This window comes from Mustela lutreola, chromosome 1 (assembly GCF_030435805.1).
Source record: "Mustela lutreola isolate mMusLut2 chromosome 1, mMusLut2.pri, whole genome shotgun sequence".
Classification (NCBI taxonomy): Eukaryota; Metazoa; Chordata; class Mammalia; order Carnivora; family Mustelidae; genus Mustela; species Mustela lutreola.
This window is the reverse complement of record NC_081290.1, coordinates 189,366,960-189,390,435: the sequence shown is the minus strand read 5'-3', so window position 1 is coordinate 189,390,435 and position 23,476 is coordinate 189,366,960. Positions and strand designations below refer to the sequence as shown.

General features: G+C 52.2%; 1 protein-coding gene across 3 annotated transcripts; it reads right to left on the bottom strand.

The window, feature by feature from the left end:
* Positions 1–10,579: 10,579 nt before the first annotated feature.
* Positions 10,580–22,949, bottom strand: IL10RA (interleukin 10 receptor subunit alpha). Of its 3 annotated transcripts, none has more exons than XM_059182015.1 (7): positions 22,759–22,949; positions 20,620–20,740; positions 19,870–20,054; positions 18,824–18,975; positions 18,030–18,180; positions 16,553–16,674; positions 10,580–13,289 (listed from the first exon to the last, which is right to left on the bottom strand). In XM_059182015.1, the coding sequence occupies exons 1-7, from the start codon at positions 22,823–22,825 to the stop codon at positions 12,381–12,383; spliced, it is 1,707 nt and encodes a 568-aa protein (XP_059037998.1). In that variant the 5' UTR covers positions 22,826–22,949; the 3' UTR covers positions 10,580–12,380. The 3 variants fall into 3 exon arrangements, with proteins under 3 accessions (XP_059037998.1, XP_059037990.1, XP_059037980.1); XM_059182007.1 differs by having other exon boundaries at positions 18,806–18,975; positions 20,620–20,734; positions 22,759–22,947; XM_059181997.1 differs by having other exon boundaries at positions 18,806–18,975; positions 22,759–22,943.
* Positions 22,950–23,476: the final 527 nt, after the last annotated feature.

Below are 23,476 nucleotides of genomic sequence, written 5' to 3'. Positions count from 1 at the left end.
CCTCACTTCCCCAGAGCCTGGTTTCTTTCTTGCTTTGGGTTCTAGCCAGTTGTGAAGAAAGGAAAGGGTAGGGGGAAGGGAGGGAGGAAGGGAGGAAGGAGAGGGGCCTTACCAGCCCCTACCCCCTCACTTCCTGCCAGGATCTGGGGGGCCATTCTCCCAGCATCTGACTTAGCCAGGCTCTGACTTAATAAACCGAATCTCTAAATTTGGAGATTTTCATCTGGGCCCCAGTATTTCTATCCCTGAGTTGGTGAGTGTGGGGCAGAGCCCCCCGTAGCTTCGGATCCCACTCTCTCTTGAAGGCTTTATTGGGAAAGCAGCGAGGAGGGGGGATGGGGTGACTTTGACATCCTTCTTTGGATTTCAGTGCTGAGGGCTGGGCCCCATTCCTTAACCCATGGGATGTCCAGGCTCAGCGAAACTCTCCATGATGCCCCTTTCAGTGTGGATCCTGGGGCTGCAGCCCATAGGGGGCTACTCGGCTCCCTGAGTATGCTCAGGACTCTGAGACCTTGGGGAAACTTGAAAGGATGGGGCCCAGGGCCCAGATGGTCCCGTCCCAGGTTTGGTGGCTTCAGGTAGGGACACAGGGACAGCTGCTGAGGGCTGGGAGAATGGAGGGTATTTCCCATCCTTGGGAGCGGAACCGAGACTGGGCTACTTCCTCTTTCAGGGTCCTCTGACGTGTTCCCTGTCCCCTGCACCTCCTTCTTGTTTTCCTGACTTCCGCACTCAGTCCTGCTGGTGAACATACCATTGCCCTTCACCCCAGGCCTTTCCCAAGGATACAACATGTTTTCATTGAGAGCTTCAGAGATGATTAGGGAACAGGTGGCTGGAGATCTGGCTGCGGGTCTGGTTGGGCTTGGTAGTAGGACCCATGGCCATGCCAACACATTCCCTAAACCCACCCTCCCCTCTTAGCTGTTCTTCTTTGCCCTGGCCCCAAGAGCCAGGAGGCCGTCTGGAGAGCCAGCACTTCTCCGGGCTGCCCACTCCCAGTCCCTGTGCTACCCTGTTCCTCTTTAGTGTCTTTGCCAGGGCTTCCCAGAATGCCACCTCCCTCCCTGCTGACCCCTCCCGAGCCACAGCTCATCTTCATGGTTGGCTCAAGTGTCCTCTTCCCTGTGGCTTTCCCCAGGACTCCAGACTCGTTACCACTCATTTGATCCTGATGGCAAGTGGCCATGATTCTCCCATTTGTGCTGTCCCCCCCTGCCAGGGGGAGCCCTCTGTGGGCAGGGTTATGGCCCATAGTCTTCAGTAACCGTTAAAAGGAGGGCCTGTAGGAGGTACTCAGTAAAGGCCTGCTGAGTGGAGCAGAATCCTCACTGTGGTGATGGAAGGCCGCCTGGTTCTGGAGAAAGATGCCCTGGTGACCTGAGAAGGAGCAGGAGCTGCTTGCACAACACACAGTCCACAGAGAGCAAATTGCTTTCGTGTGCGTTACTGCGGCTTGAACCTTGTGGCAAACTTGTGACGTGGGCACCGTCGCCGGCTGCATATTGCATCTGGTGAGAAAGAGGCTCAGAGAGGTAGCATGCTTTGCCTAAGGCTGCACAGCCACCGACAGCATTGAGGCCTGAGGAGAGAGTGAGGCCTCACAGATGCACCCTGACCACAGGCTTAGTGGGATGAGGATGGAACCCTGGAAATACAGTCTGGTCTGGACTTGCCATGCTGTGCTCTGGGGCCATGGGCTAGTCATTCACCACCATGGGCATATATTTTAGCATCTGGATATCGAGGGATCAGATTACCTGTCCAAGGCTCCTCTCTTTACCTGAAGGAGAAAAAGGACCTTATCTGTTTCTGTGCTTTTTTTTTTTTTAAAAGACTTTATTTATTTGAGAGAGGGAGAGAAAGAGAGTGAGAGAGAAACAAAGTCAGGGTGAGGGGCAGAGGGAGAGGGAAAAGCAGACTCCCCTCTGATCAGGAAGCCCAACACGGGATTTGATCCCAGGACCCTGAGATCATGTCCTGAGCTGCAGGCAGATGCTTAACCAGCTGAGCCCCCCCAGGCACCCCTGTACCATTTTTTAGATCTCTGTATTCTCAGTGTCTAGCATAGGACCTGGCATATAGTAGGTGTTCACTGAACAAAAGATACAAGTACAAAGTATAGTGATACTTTCTCGCTTAGGAGGTGACAGGTGACAAGTATAGTTCATTTAGATTCTGATGGTCTAGGATCCAAATTATTCCTTAGCCTTTCTTTGACTTTGGATAAATCCAACCAGCATCTAAGACCAGACCGTTCCCAACCAAACCCTTCTTTACCAGCAAACTGATGTTTGCTGAACACATACTAGAGTGCAGGGCAGGGGCTCTGTCTGCAGGCTCCCTTCATTCTCACAGGGAGGAGACAGAGGATCAGGGGCCAGTGAAATGATGTGCTGAAGGCCAGGCAAGAATGGGTTTTCTTTAAAATGTCAGCCCCTTATAGCCTCTGTCCAAGTTCGCAGCTTCCCTGAGCTTCCTGGCCCCCAAGGACGCAGGCCCCTCCTGCTGGCCTCTAATCTCTTTTCCGGGTCCTCTGGTGTGGTGAGAACAGCCCTGTCCTCAGCTCTGGGCTTCTTGCTGCTCCATTTCTTATTCTTCCTTTTATTATTTTTTTAATACCCCTTTGGCCATCAAATCGTCAAATTCTGCCCCTTCTTTATGCCAGCTCAATTTTCACTTCCCCAGGGTGACTTCCTTAAGACTGGTGGATCTTGTCTTCTCACTTTTTTTTTTTTTTTTGAAGATTTTATTGGTTTATTTGAGAGAGAGAGGGAGGCAGAGCACAAGCAGGAGGAGGGGCAGAGGGAGAGGGAGAAGTAGACTCCTGGCTAAGCAAGGAGCCCAATGTGGGGCTCAGTCTTAGGATCCCAAGACCATGACCTGCTGAAGGCAGACACCTGACAGACTGAGCCCTCCAGCCCACCTGACAGACAGACTGTCTTCTCACTTTTAATTACAAATACTCTCTGGCTTCTGTAACTGAATTATTGAGTATTCCCTTGTATTCATTTGTTCATGCAGCTTCTGTAATATTCCAGGAACTGCTAGGCACTGTGGAGGCATCCAGTCTTTCTTGAGATTAACTGTGCACCCTCCTATCTGATGGGTATTTTCTGCAGGCAAAATTCAGGTCTTCTACCTTTTCTGAGTTCTCTATGGTAGCTTATATGGTTCTGTCCATAGCCAGGAATGACTCAGGAGATTATGTTGTATATTTCTCAGTCTTTTCAGGGAAGCTTGGGCTTTACTTTATCCCTGGTCTAGTCTTAGGTGCTCTGAAAACCAAAGCTTCTGATTTTCTCTGCCTGTCCTCAATCATGTGCAACACTGCAGCCGTCATCAGATGCAGATCTGGACACAGAGCACCCCACAGTGACTTTTTCTGTCTAATGGCTCCCTGAAGAAATGGTCAGACCCAGGAAGAGGCTGGGCCGGTCAGGAAGGGCTGTGCTCCCCTGTGGTAATGATGTTGTCTCATGCCAGTGGCCATGCAGGGGCCAGCGTCTGGAGTGCCTTCTTTCTGCCCCAGGAGTCTAAGAACCCCAAAGTGGGAGCACATAGGCGTATCACTACTATATTTAAAAAATTGCTTAGTGATCAAAAGCTGTCGAGAAGCAGTGAGATTTAAGCAGATCTGGTACAAAACAGGAAGCCAGTGGCCTGGTGAATTCTCACATTTGGAGACCAGAAGTGAAAATGTTTTGTCTGCCCAGAGTAGCAACAGGCCAACAAAACCACAGGTGGGGTGGAGCTGGAGACCATGGCCTTGGTGGGGTCCCTGTCTCCTGGATTTTTACCTGCAAGGCTATGGGGGTTTTCTTCCCCTCCCCCAAAGCCTCAGGATAAGGTTTTTCGTGTATAAGCAGGGAGCCATTAGGAAGGAGATGAGGGGAGTATATACAGAGCCTCACGTTCTGTGGTAGCCCTGGTAGCTGGGGCGGGGGGGGGGCGGGGGAGGGGCGCCAGGTGCCTTGTTTGGGTAAGGCTGCTGTCGGACTTGAGGACACCAAGTTCCCTTCCAGCTGTGATGCTGTCGCAGAGCGTGGGTGACTTCAGTTCCACAGGGCTGAAGGGGGCAGGGGAGGAGGTAGTGGAGTCACCTGTGTATGTGTGTGTGCGTGTGTGTACACTGCAGAGTCCTGACCCATGGAGAAGGATCTGTACTGTTGCCTGCTATATCCTCAGAGGGCCTGCCCATGGCAGATGCTGAATGAATGTTTGCTAAAGGAGTGAATGACCGTGTACTGAATATTTTCACGGTCCTTTGCCTTCTCTCCTGACCACATTCGCTGCTCTAGACTTCCTGTTTGGTCTCTAGCCCTGGGTCCCTACAATATTTAGGAGCTGGAGGGTAAATATCACAGGGAAAGGAATGATCATGGTATAATATGACTAAGCTAAGAAGACGACAGACCTGAAAATAAAATTTCAGTCAAATTTACATTCAGCCTGCTTTCTTTTGGGCTCAGTCTAATGTCTCCCAAGGAAGAATCCAGCTTCAAGCTACCATTGCCAGCCTTGCCATGGTCATGCTTGGATATCCTACTTCCTCAACCCCTTTCATAGGTTTTTTTTTTACAAAGAATCCATTCGTTCATGCGTTCATTCTTCATCACATTTACCGAGCACTTTCCTGTATGTTAGGCTTCAGTTGGGTGTGAAGGACACCGGGATACAGAGGTCAGTCAGAGAAGTTTCTGTTCTCTAGAGCTCACAGTGGAACAAATGCACATTCAGTGGTATGTTCAGCGACAGCAGGATGCCCAGGGCATTCAAGGGAGAGGTCAGACCGAAGAGTGCTCTCTGCAGATGGCTGGGAAGACGGAGGCCCAGAGTTGACAGGACATGACTGAGTGAGCTGAGCTGAGAGGAGCAGCAGCCCTTCCTGGAGCACAGCCCTTCCTGACCGGCCCAGCCTCTTCCTGGGTCTGATGATTTCTCCATTTCCCGAGTTCCGGGCCAGCCCAGTGTTCTTTCCACTGCATGGGTCTGTTGCCTCTTCCTCTTTGTCCGTGGGGCATCTCCAGACCAACAGCCTTGCCATGGAAGCCTATCTCTGGATTCATCCATTAGTCTGGGTGTCTGGTGCATGCTTCCATCATGTGAGGGTCCTGTGGCCATCAGTGCATCCTGCCACTCAGGCCTGCTAGACTGCCTGGGTCCTCCTGTCGCCCTGGGTTTGAATGGTGGGCTCAGATCTTATAATCTCTCAAGTTTGGGGAGAGTTTCTGAACCTCACTTAGCATAATTAAATAAATCTCACTTCATTCCTTTCAATTCAGTCCAAAAAGTGTGTGTTGAACCCCCTGGGTGGGTCCTATGCCCCCATGACCCCTGGGAACATCTCCCTCATAGCATGAACAGCAGGTGCCCCAGTGCCCTGTCTCTCATCCTTGGCTCCACCCCTGATTCCAGACAGTTCCGAATGGGCTCCCACTTCGTACTGACAAATCTCCTCTCCAGTGCTCACTGCACATCACTTGCTAACCGCCCTGGCTCCTTGTGTTCTGGGGGGACCCGTTCAGCCCCTTGTACCAGTAGTCTGAGAGTGTTAACACCTCTGGGGGAAGCCTCAGCCCGCTCAGAAGCTGCTGGATCAGGACTTCTCTTGTCAATGCTCAGGGACCGTTGGAAGAGGCCTCTACCTGCTCCAGGGATCAAGGCCCAGTTGCTCCCAGCAGGACCAGCTTGATAACATATTCCTGCTTGGGTTTTTTCTTCTCCTGGTTTCTCACTCTTGTTCCCTGGGATCACCTTCCAAATAAACCACCTGCCCACAACTCCTTGAATTGTGTTCTTGCTTCTGGGGGGGGGCAATCTAGGCTAAGACTGCGCTTACACCTTTGTAAGCTTACCCTTATTCCTTTATTTACTTGCTCTTTCTTTCTTTCTTTTTTTTTTTTTTAAAGATTTTATTTATTTATTTGACAGAGATCACAAGTAGGCAGAGAGGCAGGCAGAGAGAAAGAGGCAGAAGCAGGCTCCCTGCTGAGCAGAGAGCCCGATGCGGGGCCCCGCATCGGGCTCGATCCAGGACCCTGGGATCATGACCTGAGCCGAAGGCAGAGGCTTTAACCCACTGAGCCACCCAGATGCCCCTTTACTTGCTCTTTCATTCAGCAAATACAAACCATCTACTAGGCTCTTGGTTGTGGGACTGGAGGACTGAGCAAAAGAGAGAAAGTCTCTGCCTTCATAGAAAGATCTGCTTTATTGGGAGAGAGAGGCTATGAGCAAATAAACACAAAGAGGTCCTAAAACTTCAGGTAATAAGTGCTCTGATGGAAAAAAGCTGGGGATAGGAGTGCAGTGGAGACAGGGAGGATACTTGGATAGGGTGGTCATTAGAGACCTCCCCAAGGAGCTTGCGTTTGAGAAGACACTTGAATAAATGACCTGAGGTGGCAATGAGCTTGAAGCAGGGTGGGCAGAGGGGAGAGTACAGGAGGTGGTGTGTGGGGGGTGGGCAGATACTAACTCCTTGGGACTCTGCCTCTCATTTGGACCAGAAACAAAGGAGAGGGCTTTCAGCTAGGGAATAACATGACCTGAATTGTATTTTATAAAGATCACACTGGCTGCTGTACTAGACTAAGCATACTATATGAATCATACCTTACTAGACTAAGGCAGCAGGTGTGGAAGCAGAGGGACAGTAAAGGGACAGTCATCAGCATCCAGGTGGCATTTAAAGGCATGGACTAGGGTAGAGTTTAATAGACATCACATCAAGTTCTTCTCTAAAGGAGCGAGCTTCACAAGTCAGTGTGCAGGGGGTCACCTGTACCTGATCACCTGTAACCTATTTACTAAAGCCGGACCCTGGGAATTAGCATCCAGAGACTCCTGGCCTTGGAGATGCTCAGGAAAAGAAGCACCCCTCAGATGACTCTGATGCAGGTCGTCCTTTGAGAACTGTCCTTAGGGACAGGTAGATGGGAATGTCAGGCAGTGGAGGGTAAGGAATACTGCCAGCATCATGGTGACCAGGCAGCAGGATCCTCAGGAATGTTTCTCTTCTCTCCAGGGCCATCACGAGGCCCTGACCTCCATCAACTACTCCTTCCCTTTGTAGGTAGAGGTGTATGGGTGTGGCACCCTATACCCAGACCTTTGCCAATCATGTGCCAGTCTGCTCCAGGCACCCTTGCCTGTGTCCCCTTGGGAGCTTACACCCTGTATGGAGCAGATGCACATTTTTGGTGGGTTGCAGCATGAATGAGGCTCCTGGCTGGGGTCTGCAGGATGGGTGCTGGGCACAGGCATGGCTCCAGTCACTCTACAGAGATGGTAGCCTGCTTTTCCTCTAGGCAGGTCAATAGCTGAGTATTCTCACTGCAGGTGGGCAGCAGGGAGAGTGGCCAGTGCCAGATCCATGTCCTCATCTCCTTACCCAGGTGTGGGCTCTCCCATCTGGTGGGGCACACGGAGTATATCCAAACCCTCAGCTCTGAGCTCTCCCCTATTGCCAAGCCTGCCTCACCAATGCTGGAGGACTTTTTCCTTGGGTGACTTGTCATAAGGAACCAGAATTCTCCACCTCCTCTCTCCATGTCTCCTTTCCTCATGCATATTTCACTTTCCTCCTCCTCTCCATGCTGGAGTGGGATCAGTGCCTCTCTCCCTGAAGCCTGCCATTCAGTCTTGCCAGCGCTCTCTGCAGAATGTCTTTTGAATCTGTCACCTGGTCTCCATTCCTGCTGTCCCTGCTCAATATTGTCATTGGATCGGATTACTGTGTGAGCCCCTTGTGGAATGAATGTGCCCCTTCCAAATCCGTATGTGGAAGCCTGGAAGCACATTAGGAGTCCATATTATCAGGAGGTGGGGCCTTTAGGAGGCTGTTAGAGGTCAGATGAGGTCATGAGGGCCAGGTCCCCATGATGGGATGAGTGTCCCTATAGGAAGATGATGACAGGGGTGTCTGGGTGGCTCAGTTGGTTGGGCGGCCAGCTCTTGGTCTCAGCTCAGGTCATGATCTTGGGGTCCTGGGATCAAGCCTTGCAGGTGGGGAATCTGCTTGGCGATTCTCTCTCTTCCCCTTCACCGTCTCCTGCTCAAGGGCGTGCTCTTTCTCTCTCTCAAATAAGTAAATAAATACTTTTTTTAAAAAAGGGGAAGAGAGATCAGGGTGCTTGCCTAGCTGGAGCTCTTTCTCTCTCTCCTCCTCCTCCTCTTCTCTTTTCCCCCTCTCCCCTCTCCCTTTTTTCTCCCAGGAGGACAAAGGAGAAGAGGGCCTTCTGCAAGCCAGAAAGCGAGCCCTCACCAAGAACCAAATTGGCTGGCACCTTGATCTTGGACTTGCAGCCTCTGATGAGAAGTGTCTCTTGTTGATGGTATTTTGTTATGGCAGCCCAAGCAAACTAAGACCACTTCCTCTTCAGCTTCTTTGCCTCTAGTCTCCGTTCCTTATTTTCCCATCTGAGTTCCTTTCATGGCACTCACCACTGATTGTAATGATGTGTCTGCTAGTCTGTTACTTGATGTTTATCTTCATAGCCAGATGGCTCCCTCCATGAAGCTGCACCTCTTTTGTTCCATCTGGACCCAGGGCTGGCTAAGCACCATGTCCAGCATGCAGTAGGTGCTTTAAAATGTTTCTTGAAGAAATGAAAGTTTGACTACACGCACCTCCAACCAGGTCTCCCTATGTTCTGCCTTGTCCCTTCTGACTCATGCCTTATGCTTTGGCCATGGTTATCTTTTTATTTTATTTATTTTATTTTTATTTTTTATAAACATATAATATATTTTTATCCCCAGGGGTACAGGTCTATGAATCACCAGGTTTACACACTTCACAGACTTTTTAAAACACTAATTCCACCCAACCCAACCCTTCCTTGTCAGGGTGTTTATTGGCTCTACTCCCCCCACCCTGCTCTGGGTCGAATGTTTACGGGAGCTAGATGAATTTAAGATCAAACTGATAGTGAGGAAAGGTGCTGTGAATCATTAATAAATATGCATTTAATTTCAAATTGTGGATGTGTTTTCCAAGTAACCTTGAAACCCACAAGCACTACAGGAAATGGATGAGTCACACCTCCCACTACCTGGTGTCCTCTGGGTTGGGGCTACATAGAGTTGGCCCTCACTGCCTGAGCCTGCCTCTCACGGCCACCAGCTTGCTGTCCCAGGTGGCCACAGCCCACAGCGCCCGTCTCTGTCATCCCCACGTGGGGTTGTGAGAGCTCCCATCCAACAGGGCAGTGTGTGCCATGGGGTGTGTCTCCTCACCCCACCACTGTGTGTATTCTGGGATGGTATGTTGTGTACCTCCCAGGGGGTTGGGGTGGGGGTAGAGATCTTCAGGGAAGACAAGGCAGGCTCTTTGATACAGCTATTTAGAAAGCCAGGAAAACACAGTTCAATAGAAATTTCCTCTTCAGTCAGCGTTGGTCCATTTCCCCTCTCCTTACTAAGAGGAAGTTCCGTTAGCTCATAGAAACCCAGAATCACACATTCCTCAGCCTGGAAAAGCCCTCGAAGGAGCTTACTCAGTTTAAGAACAAATGGCCTTCTGTGAGGGTCTTGAATCCAATTCTGGAGAAGCCTATGAGTGTCTCAGCGCCAGCTGCAGGAAGGACTCCGTTTCCCCCACAAGCATCGGCTGGGCTGGGCAGGAGACCCAGTGGGAACTCCTGTTCATGCTTCCCGAGGAAAGCCGGCAAGGCCTGCAGCAGAGCCCACATCCTTGGACTTGGTTCTTCTAGCTGCTCTGCGCTTGGTCTCTTCCTGCCCAACTGGTTGCTGATTCCTCTTATTCTCTCCATCTTCGTATTCACCTCTCTGTTGCTCTCCATCCAACATGCCTCATGGGCCTCTTCCTGGGGCCAGAGGCCATCTGCCACACCCGATGCCAGGAGACCCTAAAGCTCTTACCAACAGGACAGGGCAGGAGGCCTCCATGGCAAACGTCTGAGCATTTCCAAATGGTGTGGTATTGGCCAAGATCTCTGGTAATGCCAGGATTGGCACTTCCCAGAACTGTATCTCCTCAGCGCAAGACGGCAAGAAGTGCTGTCAGAGGTGACACAGAGGAACAGGGGTGAGGTGTCCCCATTCACCTCCTTGAGGATCCAGGATGGGACAAAGGGCAAAGTGCATTGGAGACTCTGGCTGGGGCCCTGAGTGTGCTTCATTCAGAAGGCTGAGCTTGGGGAGAGACTCAAACCCACGTGTGGCTTTTCGTGGAAGGAGCAGGCTTTCTCTCAGAAGCAAATGCAGATGGCTTCCGCACTTATGAGAAGCACCCCGTGACACCCCTCCACGTCGAGGGGAGCAGGTGGTGAGGCTCCAGGTAGGTCTGATCTCTTTTCCAACAGGTCAGATGCCACACTCAAAACACTATGTTCTGCATTTACTTTTCAACCTTCAGAAAGAAACTTCCAGTCCCTTCCATACTTCAGGTTAGTGTGAGGACGCCTACCTGTGTCATTCTGACTGGAGCTGAGTCTTTGCTGCTGCTAAAGCGACATGACACATCTAACTCGTTATCAACCCCAGTTATCAACAATTTGAGGCTTCCACCAGCCACCGTGTCATCAGAAAGTTGACTGGTTTCACAGGATTCCTGAGGTCCTGACAATTTATTGAAGTAAAAAACATACATGGCTGATTTACAGAGCCTGTCATGCAAGGCACATTCACACCCACCACCTTGGTGACCCCGCACCCGTGTCCATTGCACACATCAGGTGTGGCTTTCTAGTTTTACAGATAAAGAAACTGAGGCCCTTCAGTTTACAGATGAGGAGACGCTGGAAACCATGGAGTCAGAACAAGAACCTCCAGGTTCTTGAGATACCCAGAATCCTTGCACTGGACCATGCTGCTGCTTCAATAAATACGTGAACAAAATAAATAAATAAACCTTTCAAGAGAACCCTGAGGAACTCTCCCTCCAGCTCAAGTTTCGAGAGGGAGTTCAGGTATCAGAGGGGCACATCAGAGCCTCCGGGTATGATGTGGTGAGGGAGTCGGGGGTGCGTCTTGGTGGATTCTCTGAGCTAGTGTCCCTTCTCAGAATGCCACAGAAAAGTGCAGGGCTGAGGGGTGACCCGGGTTGGGGGGGCAGGCAAACCCCAGGCCTGTCATTCGCTCCCCACCAAGCTTTCTTGCCCAGGCACTGTAAACTGGCTTTGAAGGTAGAACCCAACCTGGACTGTGGGGAGGCAGAGCCCATACCTGTCCCCTTCACGGGCCCAGGGCCAGGTGGTCCTCTTAGTGTGGACTTCTGCTAAATCTGTTAACCCCCAGCATGTGAAAAAGCCGTTGTGTGCACATACGGGTTCTGCAGCCACTTCCTCCCAGCCCGGGGTCACACCAGGCTGGATACGTCAGGCCTGACGCCAGCTTGGTTACCATCCAGCATGGAGGGCCCACTGGACACTGAGTCATTATTCCACATGCGTTATCAGAGGTTAAGAGGGCCTCTGAGAAGTGGCTGGCCCAAGCTACACAGCTGGATGCTGAAAGAGCAGGGGTCGGAGCCCAGTGCTGTGTCCTGTGGATCTGTAGCTCAATGCTAGCAGTAAACGCAAGCGCAGGTCCCAACCCTGACCCTCTGGGCCAGGCGAGCTGGTGCCCACACCAAGACCACCTGAAGGGCTGAGTTTTGCCCAATACAAAGAGCCATGATTTCTCTGGTACCGTCAGCAGGATGGTGGCGGCATTAGGGTGAAGGGAGTAAGTGGCTTGGCCTTGGGGGCTTCATCCCCTCCTCCCCGGTGGCTCCATAATTGGGGCTGGCCGACTGACTGACCCACTGGACACATCCTAAGATCTTCCATGACAAGCCCCCTGCCTGGGGGGGCTGCCAGCTGGGAAGCTTCTCCATGTGATCATCCCAGGCTGACCAGCTCGGACCATCCAGAGATCAAACTTGGTCTGCTCCTTCTTTGTCCTCCTAGAAATGACCCCTGCAGGGAAGCGCCCACCATTCCAGCCCTGGCCCTTGGCTGTTTTGGAGGCGAGGCTTGAGTCCGAACTGACTTCAGCTTGGATCTCCCCACAGTTCCAGAAAACCCTATGACTCCCTTCAGCAAATACTCTGTCACTGACTCCCTTCAGCAAATACTCTGTCACAGCGCAGGAAGAGCACCAAGGAGTGGGGAGATTTCCGCCCTGCCCTTCCAGGCTCTGCCCCAGTCTTTGGAGCCCTCCTGCAGCATGGGCCAGCGCCACCCCTACAGCCTGCAGGAGTTTAGCAAGAGACTCTCTCTCTGCCCTGGGCCCTTTAGCCAGCCCTACTGGGCCTGGCGAGCGCTGGTCCCCCCACCCCGGGCTTGCAGAAGAGTGCCCACATTGGCCTCATGCATCTGCCCCTCAGGGGCCCTCAGCTGAAATCGAAAGCAGTCCCTTAGCCTGAGTCACTCACTGGAGTGGAGGCTGGAGATCAGTGGCAGGGTGACCAGGTTTGAGTCAAAGCTGCCCAGGAGACCAACTGGGGCTGCCACACTATCTGGATGGGCAAGATCATGGGCCAAGGTCCAGTCAGATGCTCCTAGGTCAGCACAGCTGGTCATGCCCAGGAGGGACCACTGCTCAGTTGGCTGGTCCCACTGTCCGGTTGAGGTCCCTGAGGGAGTGACAGTCATTCCTGGGTCCTGTTTCAAATAGCCCTTGGCCAGCACTGGTGGAGGCCAGCCTGCCTCGGCATCCAGGCATGTCCTAAGCCTGGGGCCAAGGCTGTCTGTCAAGGAGGACTCTTCCTCCAGGCAGCCTGTCTTGGCTGCTTTCTCCTCTGTGCATCTGGTCTGCTTCAGATAGCCCCGGAAAGCCACTGAGGCTGGGTCTTCTTCTCCAGGCCCCTCAGGCCCAAGGGGATTGTTGGAGCCACCATGCCCACCCCCAGGCTGCCCCTCAGAGTTCTGGACTAGGCCAATGCCACTGTCATCTTGGTTCTTGCTGCTGTCCCCCACCTGCCGCTCCCATCTGGGGCCAGTGCCAGGACTCAGGCTGGGCTCCTGCAAGCAGATCCCGCTGTCTGTGCTGCTGCTGCTGCCGCTGCTGCTGCCCTCCAGCTCTGGGATCGCCCCCTTGCCTACGGTCCCTCCATCTTGGAGGTGGGAGGAAGGGAGGAGGAACTGGGGTTCTTCATTCTGCAGGGATGGCTTGCCACTGCCAAAGCCACTGTCCGTGCTGCCGTGCAGTTCCGAGTTTTTCAGTTCTGGGGACACTTTGGGGAAGGCCTCCTCGTCCAGGGGATTGATGGTGTCCTGAGGCTCGGGGTAGGGAAGCCGGCTGATGAAGCTGGAGGGCTGGGGCTTCTCAAAGACCTGGATAGGAGAGAAGCAAGGGTTACCTGTGGGAACCCACTCCAGGGGCCAGGAGGCGGGCTTGAGAAGGTTCTGCTCTAACCGAGAGGCCCATGGAGCCACTTGCACTTTTTATTTCACTTCAGAATCTACCTTTCCTCCCAGTGTGATTTTCAGTCTGGCTCAGGCCTGTGTGCTTGCAGCAGCCCAGGTGGAATGGCAAGCAGAATGGGAGCCGGCCCGGGAACGGAGAATGTTCTCAGCCCCAGCAGCAGTCCTTTCCAAACCTGAGAGCAAGCCAGACTCCTCTAGATAGATTTAGAAGTGTGTTTCAAACTTTTTTTTTTTTTTTTTTTTTTTTTGGCTAGGATCCCAAATAAGAAATGTGTTACATAATAGCCCGTTTATAGATAACCCACAAACTGAAAGCAGTTTCACAAAATACTTCTCATTACTACCTGGGTCTGTGACTTATACTACTACTCTCTTTCTGTTCTACTCCTGTTCTAGTCTATCCTACCCTGTCCTATCCCATCTCCTCTATTACCCTCACTTGTCCATTTCCTTTTTTAAAATGCTGGATGTGAGACACCAAATTAAGTTCTCCACCCACCAAGTTGTGACTTGCACAAAGATGGGGTGGCTGCCACACGGGGCAATGTAATGAGCACAGAATTAGCAGTGGGGGAGGACCTGTTCCTCACAACCTGCCCGGAGCCCCAGGGAAAGTCACTTAATCCCTCTCCCCCTTGCTGTTCCATCTCAGCCACACTAGGGTTCTCTCTGCTCTGGAATGCCTCAGCTCAGTGCTCTCAGGGCCTTTGCACATGCTATGCCCTGTGGCAGGAACTCTTCTTTTGGCACTTTCTGGCTGCGTTGTCCTATCAGTTCAGTCTCAGCTCAGATGTTCCTCTCCAGAGAGGTCATCCTGATGATCCTGGCTAAAGCAGTGCTCCGACATGCTCAACATTCACCTAGTTTACTTCTTCCTAGCACTTGGCTCCTGAAATTCTTTTAAAATTTATTTTTGGTCTCCCATCACAACCTGCTATCTAGCTACATTTCCCCCTCACACACAGCAGAATATAAGCTCTTGGAGGAAAGGAGATGTCTGGTTTTGTTGGCCACTCTGTTCCTGGAGCTTAAACTAAGCTGGCTCTCATAAGGTTTGTTGACTGACTTACTAACTCACTGGGACACACCTATCCTCATTCCCTTTGTAAGTTTGGACTCAAATGCAACTCTTATTGGTTGAGTTCCTATGAACATCACACAGGTTGATGATTAAGGATATCAGACTGCATGGTTCAAATCCCAGCTCTGTCTTGCATCAACTGTGTTGCCTTGGCTGAATTATTTGCCCTGTCTGTGCTTTAGTTCCTCACCTATAAAACAGAAATAGTGACAGTACCTGCCTCCTCATGTTGTAGTTAAGCAAGTGCTTAGAATAGTGCCTGGTGCAGAGAAAGCACTCGGTCAGTATTGGGTGAACTGAATTTAACTCTTCAATCTCTAAGGAGATATTCGAACCTCAGAGACATGAGATGACTCACACAAGGTCACAGCTGCAAAGAGCAAACCTGTAGTCCACTGTCCTGATCTGAATTCCCTGTCTGGCCAAAGATCAGATCCAAACAGCTCATGGCTGGGAATAAGCATATGAGTGTTAAAGTACTCTGTGCACTCGAAGTTGTTCATGAAGTTAGCAATGATGGCCAGTGCTAGATGAAGGCAGCTGGGCTGCGTTTGTCTTGAGGAGGAAAATATTCTCCAGGAGAGCTCACTTCTGTGATCCAAATGGCACAGAGGGACAAACACCCAGAGGCTGGTCTCCTTTGGCATTTTGTACCTGTGCCTCTTTCCCAGGCTTGCATTAGAAGTAATAGACTCCATGCTGGCTGCCCTACTGGGCTGTAAAAGAATCAGCTTCTTCCTGGACCACATCTGGCCTGTCCTTGGTGCTTACTTCAATGATCTCATCCTAGATGCTCTTCCAGCTGCCCAGCGAGGAATCCCTGCTCCAGTTGCCAGGACCACCCCTCCCCCACCCCTTTGCTTTCTCATCCCTTCCTGAGGGCAGGCCATGTACCTGGCCCGGTGCATCCATGTCTGTGGATCCGAATCTCCCGGGAGCACAGAGAAGAGACAATGAATTACATACTTCAGTTAGGCACATTTTAATCCTGTAAGGCTGTAGGGGCTGCCTGTTCCCAGTCTCCTCATCCTACCACTCTGGATGGGCACTGGAGCTAGGAACATAGTCTTTGCTGCCTGGATAAAGACCCTAATTAGGCCCGCATTCCCACTTCTCAGAGTTCTTACTCAACATAATTCCAGAGGGTCTTTGTCTCCTTATTTTTCCTAGAAATCCTGGGAACCCTCGGAGGGGGGAGTGCCCTCCCAGCTATTTTTCCTAGAAATCCTGGGAACCCTCGGAGGGGGGAGTGCCCTCCCAGCTGTGGCCTTTCCTGGGGCCCCCTGCCTCCCTGATGGAGCCGGTCCTTCCCAGCAGAGCCTGTGGCCCTCACAGTGATGCCCCCTGTGGGGATGAGGCAGCAGCCTTTGGGGCGACTTGAGTCCCAGTCGGGACAGGTGGAGGTTTGGAACTGCTGCTGCATGCTGCAAGCTGAATTCTGGGGGTTGGCTTAGCCCAAGTGCAGCAGCTGCAGGCACTGTGTGGCAAGAGGAAGTGCTCTGGGAGGGGAGCGGAGAGCCTGGCCACCTCCACGACCCCAGCTCCTAGGCAGTACCCCCCACTCCGCTTTCTGCCACTTGCAGCAGCCCAGGGCTGGACTTCCAGTCCTGTGTTCTTCCTCTTCTGGTGCGCAAATCCTCATCAGCTGGTAGGGGTGGGAAAGAATGGGCTCTTCCTGAGTTTTCCTGACTCTATGGCCCCCGTGTCTGTAATAATCGCTCCATGCCTCAGTTTCCTTCCTTGCAAAATGAGGCTAATAACCTCACCTGCCTCAGAGGTAGGAATGCAAAGGGGTGGGCCCATGGCCTGTTGCTAGTAAATAATTACAAAATGACATGTAGGGTGTTGGGACTACTCAGTATGTGCCTTGTTGGGGGCCTCTTAGAAGGCAGTGTTCTTAGCACTGGGCTTTGCGTTTAAGCCTTCCCTCTGTCCCCATGGTCCTTGCTGAAGGGGCAAGGACCCTCCTGTACTGCCAGGGCTGAGGGAAGGGATTATTTGGGAGGGAGCCCCCCTGTCTGCTGGACTCCTGACATGGCTAGGAGGGATTGGCTAGGAGGGATGGGCCTGCGGCCGCCGCGAAACTTACCAGGACAGTGGGCAGCTTCCTCCGGCGCCGCACGTACAGATGGAGGGCCAGGCAGTAGGCCAGGGTTCCGCACAGCAGCGGGACGAAGGTGAAGAAGATGCTGAGGTTGGTCGCAGTGAAATCTGCAGGCCCAGAGGGATGTGTTTGTGGCCTGGCTCCTGGGAGTCCATGACTACTCTCAGGAGCCACTCGTCCATGGCCCAGGTGATCTCTCCTAGGCCACAACCAGATGCTTCTGGATCCTTGGAAATCCCTGCCTGGACTTCCAAGCTCTGTTCTGAAGGGATTTCCTCACTAGACACACTGTGCTTCTAGCCCCACACACGGTTCACACCACAGCATGTGGAATGGGTTGGGGTGGGGGCGGGATGGTACAGCAGGTAAGAACGGAGGCCTGACTCCAATTCCAGCTCCACCACTGACTCAGCCTCTCTGAGCCTCAGTTTTCCCATCTATAAAATGGGAACGGTAATAGTGCCTACCACACAATAGTGAAGTACACAGCACTGATCATCCATCACCTCGCTTAACTTATGTCACCTGATCCCTATAACAACCTTAGGAAGTGAATACTATTATCATCCCCATACAGAATAGGATCTGGGACCCAGAGAGTTTAAGTCACTTACTCAAGGTCACTTACCACATAAGTGGTAAAGATGAGATCTGAAGCCAGACCTAGACACAAAACTTTTTCTTCTACCAGTGAGTGAATGTTAAAAAAGTTAAGGCTGCCTGACACAGGGATGATGCCTTAACTCCACTTATGTGAGAGTGAGGCTAAATGACAATGAACTTGTGTGAGTTTTCTTCGTGACTTGAAATGCATGGTAAAAATACAGGGAGTCACTCTGGTCTTTGCTGGACCTTGCCCACACTGGCCTGGCATGACTGGTCAGGCATGTGCTTCCTTGAGTTGCTATTTGCAGCTTCCTCTGGGCATGCCCTGTCTCCCCAGCCAGACTGTAAGATCTTCAGGGACAGGACCATGGCTTTCACACCCCAGGTCCTCTCCCCTCCCCTGTCCCTCCCCCTCCCCTGTCTCAGCACCTGTGGAGAGCCTGGCTTTAGCACCTCTGGCAGGGGTCAGCTCAGTTCCAGTGATTAGGGGGGATAAGGAGAAGGCTATCTGTGCCCAGCCTCAAGAAAGGACAGCAGAGGGATGTGACAAACAGGAACTACTACAGCTGACAGAGCAGGTCTGGACATGAGGGTGGGGGTGGGGGGTTCTTCGGAAGCACACCATCTCCAGCAGAATCAGGAGACCTGGCTCTGCTGCCATGCTCTAGAAAGTTGTTTGGACCCATGGAGCCTCAGTTCTCACATCTCTGAAATGGGGACAGTAGGCGCTTTCTCATAGGTTGTGCAGGAGATTGCCCCTGGCATGGGTGGCCCTCAACTGATGCTTTTAAGATCATTTGAGGCCCTTTCTGCCTCCCCTCCCTGCCCCAGAGAGCAGCCCCAACCAGAGACTCACACTGCCGGGTGAGCACGATGCACTCCTCCTTGGACCATAGTCCCTTGTTCAGTCGGGAGCTCAGAGATGGCTTCACCTTGACACAGAACTCTCCCAGTTCTCCAGGAGGTAAGAAGCTGAAGTTTTCATGTTTCACCTTCACCTCTGCGAACTGAAACAAAAACAACATAGCAAAAAACAAAATACCCTTGATTCATGGGCCATGGTAGCTGAGAGCAAGGGATCTGTCAGAGATGCTCCAGGACACCCCCTTCAGTGTCCTTTCCCTGAAATGACCAACCCGCTCTTATCAACACAGCTCAGGATCTCTGATTAACATGACTGAGTTTGTACCAAAAGAGAAAAGGACCATTTCATAGATGCCAAGGACCTTCCTAGAAGGGGCTGGAATCAGATGGTGGGAAGAGGATGATTCTGGCAGATTCCAGATCCCCTACTTAGGGGGGGTGTCCGTGGCAATTATGTAAACTCTTGGCACCTCATTTCCCCATTTATAAAATGGAATAAAATATCCACCTGTGAGGGCATCAGGAATAATAGCTATTAAATGTCGTGTGGTGCCTGATACTCATGGGCAATGTTTTCCCTGCTGCCTATGCAAGAGCTGAGGTCATCTCAGCATCCCCACCCCCCCGCCCCATGCCTTCCCTCCCTACTCTGCCAGCCAAGTTCCCCAGGGGTGCACAAAAGGTGCTGCCAGCCCCGGTGACAGGGAGACCCAGGGAGTCCACTGCATTATAAATACAGCTATCCTGTGGCCCTAGGGAGGCCTGTACCGTATAGTTCCCCGGCACCTTGCGGATCTGAATCTCATATTCGCGGAAGTGTGGGAAGATGCTTTCATAGGTGTCGTCCGCAGGGGCTGTCCTAGGCCTGGGGGGCTGGATCTTCCCGAGGATGACACTGTTGTGCACCTCTAGCTTCACACTGCCAACCGTCAGAGTCACTGGTGGGGAAGCAAAATGATGAGGCCTGCAAGCTGGGGAGGGCCGGGGTGTCCCACCCATGCCTGGCCTCTAGAGTCAGGCTTTACCGACCGTAAAACCTGGGCCACCGTTTTCCAGCCTGGCAGCACATAAGGACTCCCTGGGGAGAACCTTATAAATATAGATGCCGTGGGTCCATTCAAGACATAGTGAACTTGAATTTTTGAAGCTGGGCCCTGGATACATTGATTTTGAAACACATTCCTTAGGTAATGTTTCTGTAGCCAGCTGGCACTGGCCTGTGGGCAGGCGCTTGGGAGCCAAAGACCTTGAAAACCATTGCTTGTGACTGAATTTTGCAGAGCGGGCTCTCCACACACACATATAGAACATGGTCAATTCCAATTTGTAAAATGGAAAAATCCCATCAAGTCTAGGGCTAACCCTTTTCTCTTATGTCTGCTGAGAGAGACCCCCAAACCTTCTTTAGTAACATCTCCCTGCTTCAAAGCCTCCCAACCTGATTCCTGGGAGTTCGGCCTTAAGGGACTGAGGACTGGATCCAGTTCTGTCCACTGTTTTCTGCCTTGTGCTGAGTGCTTAGGGATTCACTTCCTCTTCCAGAACCCTGTAAGTACACAGGTCTGGCCTTTGTGACTCAGCTCCTCCAATTCACCCCAAGACTTCTCTTCTGTAGGATAAACAACTCCAGTTCCTTTTAAATCTTGAACCACTTGGCTATTTTCATCTAAATCTTCTCAAAAGTCCTGACTAGTCATTTGGGCAAACTAGGTCCTTGGCCGGGAAGCCTGGCTGGATGGTGAGCTACGGGAACAGAGCCACATTCTAGATCAGAGTTTCTGGCAGGAAGGAACCCTCAAAGCCATCTTCTAGGTGCATGGGAGGAAAAGCACCTTCATCCACAGAGAAGCGGGTGTTGGTGTAGGTCCAGTTGGAGTACTGGTTTCCATCCACTGTGCGGACTTTGGCTCGGTAGCCATTGTTGTGGTACAGGTCCAGGGTCACCATAGTGAGGTCACAAAACGATACTTGGGTCTGGCTACAGCTGGGGATGGACTTCCAGAGTTCTTGCCCGTACCTGGGGAGAGACGAGGCAGGGCACTGGTAGAGAAAGTTGTGTTCACACCTACCTCTTTTAAGACGAAAGCAAGGGGCCCAGGGAGTGAGCTCCCATGAAGTATTTTCTCTGGTCCTGGGCATCTGCAAGAGGATCTCTCTTGACTCTGGGACCTCGTACCAACTTCTCTTAGACTGGAATATCTAACATCTCCCAACTCCTCCAGGAAGACCTCCTACCCACTGCAGTACGGCCTGATTTTTCAGGCTTTCTCCCAATTACATTTGCAGTCCCTTAGGGTTTCCTTGTTTTCCAATTATATTATGGATGCAATTCCTATTTTTTCCATCAAATGGGAAAAACTTGAGGGTAAAAGAAATACTTTTGCTTTCTTATGCCAGAGCTCTCAGCACACTGCTCAACACATACATCAGTCCTTGTCAACCGATAGATATATGCCAGGATCCTTCCTGGTGTCACTTCAATAACGAGACAGATATGTCTTCCCATGCTAGGGAAGTGGAAGGGGATGGGTGCATCCCCCCGCACCCACCTCCCTCCTTTCTCCATCCTCCCCTTTCCATACCTCAGAAGTTCTACTTCATAGTAGGTGCTGTTTGACGGTTTCGGGATGGGAGTCCAGTGGAGGACATGGGAGAAAAATTCTGCTTCAAACCACACAGATGGCGGCCTAGGCAGTTCTGTCCCTGGCGAGAAAAGTGTCAATATCAGAGCTTGCAGAGCCTACCCCCAGCGATGACAATGACGATGGTGATGGTGGCCATCATACTACCAGCTTCCATTTATTGACTACTTTACTCTGGGCTCTCTACTAAGTACTTTACATATGTTATTTCAGTTAATTCTCACAACCAGCCCTACAAGATAGGCAGTTATGACCCCAGCTTTACCGGAGAAGAAATGGAGGCTCAAAAAGCTTGAGTGAGTTGCCCAAGGCCAGTGGAGCTAATAAGGGGCAGGGTGAATCCACATGTGTCTGATTGCAGAGCTAGTGTTGTATCCATAGATCGCTGTCTGTGATCAGAAGCAGAGGTGGTGGCTAAGAAGAGCCAAGCTGAGTCTGATGTATCTCCAGAGAGAAGGCATGGGCTGAGGTATGTCTGTCTACTATGAGTCTCATCTCAGATGAGCTAGTCCCTGTGGTTGCTCCAGCCTCATCCCAAGGCTGGCCCCCATCCCCAGCCTTGGTCGCCACCCTGACCGCAGCCCTGGCTCCAGCCCAGGGCCTCCTCTCTGGAGTTCTTGGGGATACACAGATATCCTGCTTGTTGGCATCTGCCTGTTTCTCTTCCCAGATGTCTTGGGCAACCCCAAGCTGAATGCTTGCTCCATTCCCCTTTATCTAGAAGTGCTATAGGCTGAGTGAGGACAGACAGAATGAAGCAGGTCTGATTCTAGACTGTGCTGATCACATTTCCACACAGAGTCAGCACCCTTGGCTCTGTGGTAAGATACTAAATACCACTGTCTAACTCCATCTCCTGCCCCCCCTCCCGGCCCCCTATTCACCATGGGGCACCCCAACTTCAGGAGCCTCTAACATCTGCTAGTGTGACTTGGGCAAATTACTTAACCTCACTGAACCTCTCATTTGTAAGAATGTAATAAATACACCTACTCTAAGAGTCTTGCCAATCAAGTGCAATGAGGTAGGCCAAGGCCATTAGCCAGTCTGTTACTCTTCTTTCCTCCATCCCTTCATATCTCTTGATCTGCCAGCCTCTCTCTTAGGCTTCCTTTGTTCTCTAACTTCTCACCATCTCTCTAGTAACAGCTTCTTCTAGAATTATCATTCACACTTAGAAAGTACATCTCCCCTGTCCCTTGCTTTCTTTCTTAAAGTATCTTTGATCCTTAAGGCTGTGTTTCAATTTCAAAACGTTAGATGGAAAGTGAGAAATGCACCGGGACTTTGCGGTGTTGGGGCTGCATATTGCCGACTCAGCTCTCGATCATGTGAATGGCTGACTGCAGGTTTTACTTTGTATTTTGGTGTAGACACAGTTTCAATCCCTGTTCTCCCTGGCACCGCTCTCCGTGCCTCCGCCTCCCTGCCCCAGCATTGCCTCTCCAGGCTTACTCTTCTTCCTTGCAGAAACTTTCCAGGAGAGCTGCCTGGGTTGGAAGACTGAGCTAAGGGGGAGGAGGAGGGAGGAGGAGGCAGGTGGCAGTGGGAGTACATCTGGGGCTAAAGAAGGAGCAGGGATGATCGATTGGATGGAGCAACAGGTGATAGTAGGGGGCAAGACCTGGGATGAGAGGGGATGGTGTAGGAAAGAAATAGATTAAGTGGAGGGCTAGGGAAAGATGGAGTCAGTTGGGGGATCAAAGTCATTCCCCAGAGGGGAAAACATTCTTACCAGTTGAACTACTACAACAACAAAAGGCCAGGACTAAGTTTCTGACTCGCTTGGAGATGGATGGAAGATAAACTGGGGGCGCGTGGGTGGGTGTCACTGAACTTCTCTATCCAACTCCCGCCCCACCAATTTCTTGCTCTTCCACTTCCACATTGGGGAGCCTGAGACTCAGGCTTGAGGGAACCGGGGAGCTTCTGATAGACAACGGACCCCCTCCCCGCTCTCCGAAGGGACAGCCAGATGGGGTTCTCCGCGGAACGCACAACTTTAACGTAGGGGCGACGCAGAGCCGGAGTGGGGTGTGGACGCGCACCCAGCCCCGCCGTGCTGGCCGCGATCCTTACCGTGCGCGCAGGAGCCGAGGCACAGGCTGAGAAGCACCGCCAGCAGCACTACCAGGTGCGGCAGCATCCTGGGCACGCCGCATCCTCCGGGGCCTGAGTGAAGCCGGAGCAGGACCCAGGCTGCCCGCCTCCAGCCGCCGCTCCGCGGCTCTGCCTCTGAAAGCTGGGACTTGCCGGCAGTCCCGCCTACGCCCCACGAGGCTGACGTCAGAGGGGCGGGGCCCCGGAACGCCTCGCTCTCGAGGCTGAGCGTCCGGTTGCCGGTCGGGGCGGGGTTCCCACCGCGGATCGCTGGCCACCTCCCGGGATGGGGAGGATGCAGGGGCTGCGGTGCAGTGGTGGGGGCGGGGGGAGAACACCCAGCTGACCCGGGCCTGGGGCGGGGCTCTAATCAGCGCTTCTCTCCCGGTTTCCAAGCCCCGCCCCGGCCCCCCCCGCCCCCCCACCCCCCCCACCCCCCCACCCCCACCCGATCTAGTCAAAGAGGTCTGCGCTGCGCGGAAGGGCCGGCTGTCATGCAGAAGGTGGGGTGAGGGTGTCAGAGCTGATTTTGCCGGACGAATAGGGTTGGGATTGGAGCTGTGGCCAAAGACGGCCGCTTGCTCGAGTTAGGGAAGGAGATTGTCCCAGCCGCTCAGGAACATTGCTAGGACCCACGTGTGACTCTTGGTGTTGCCCTAATACCTGGTGTAGGGCTCTGAGCCAAACCAACGGTAGA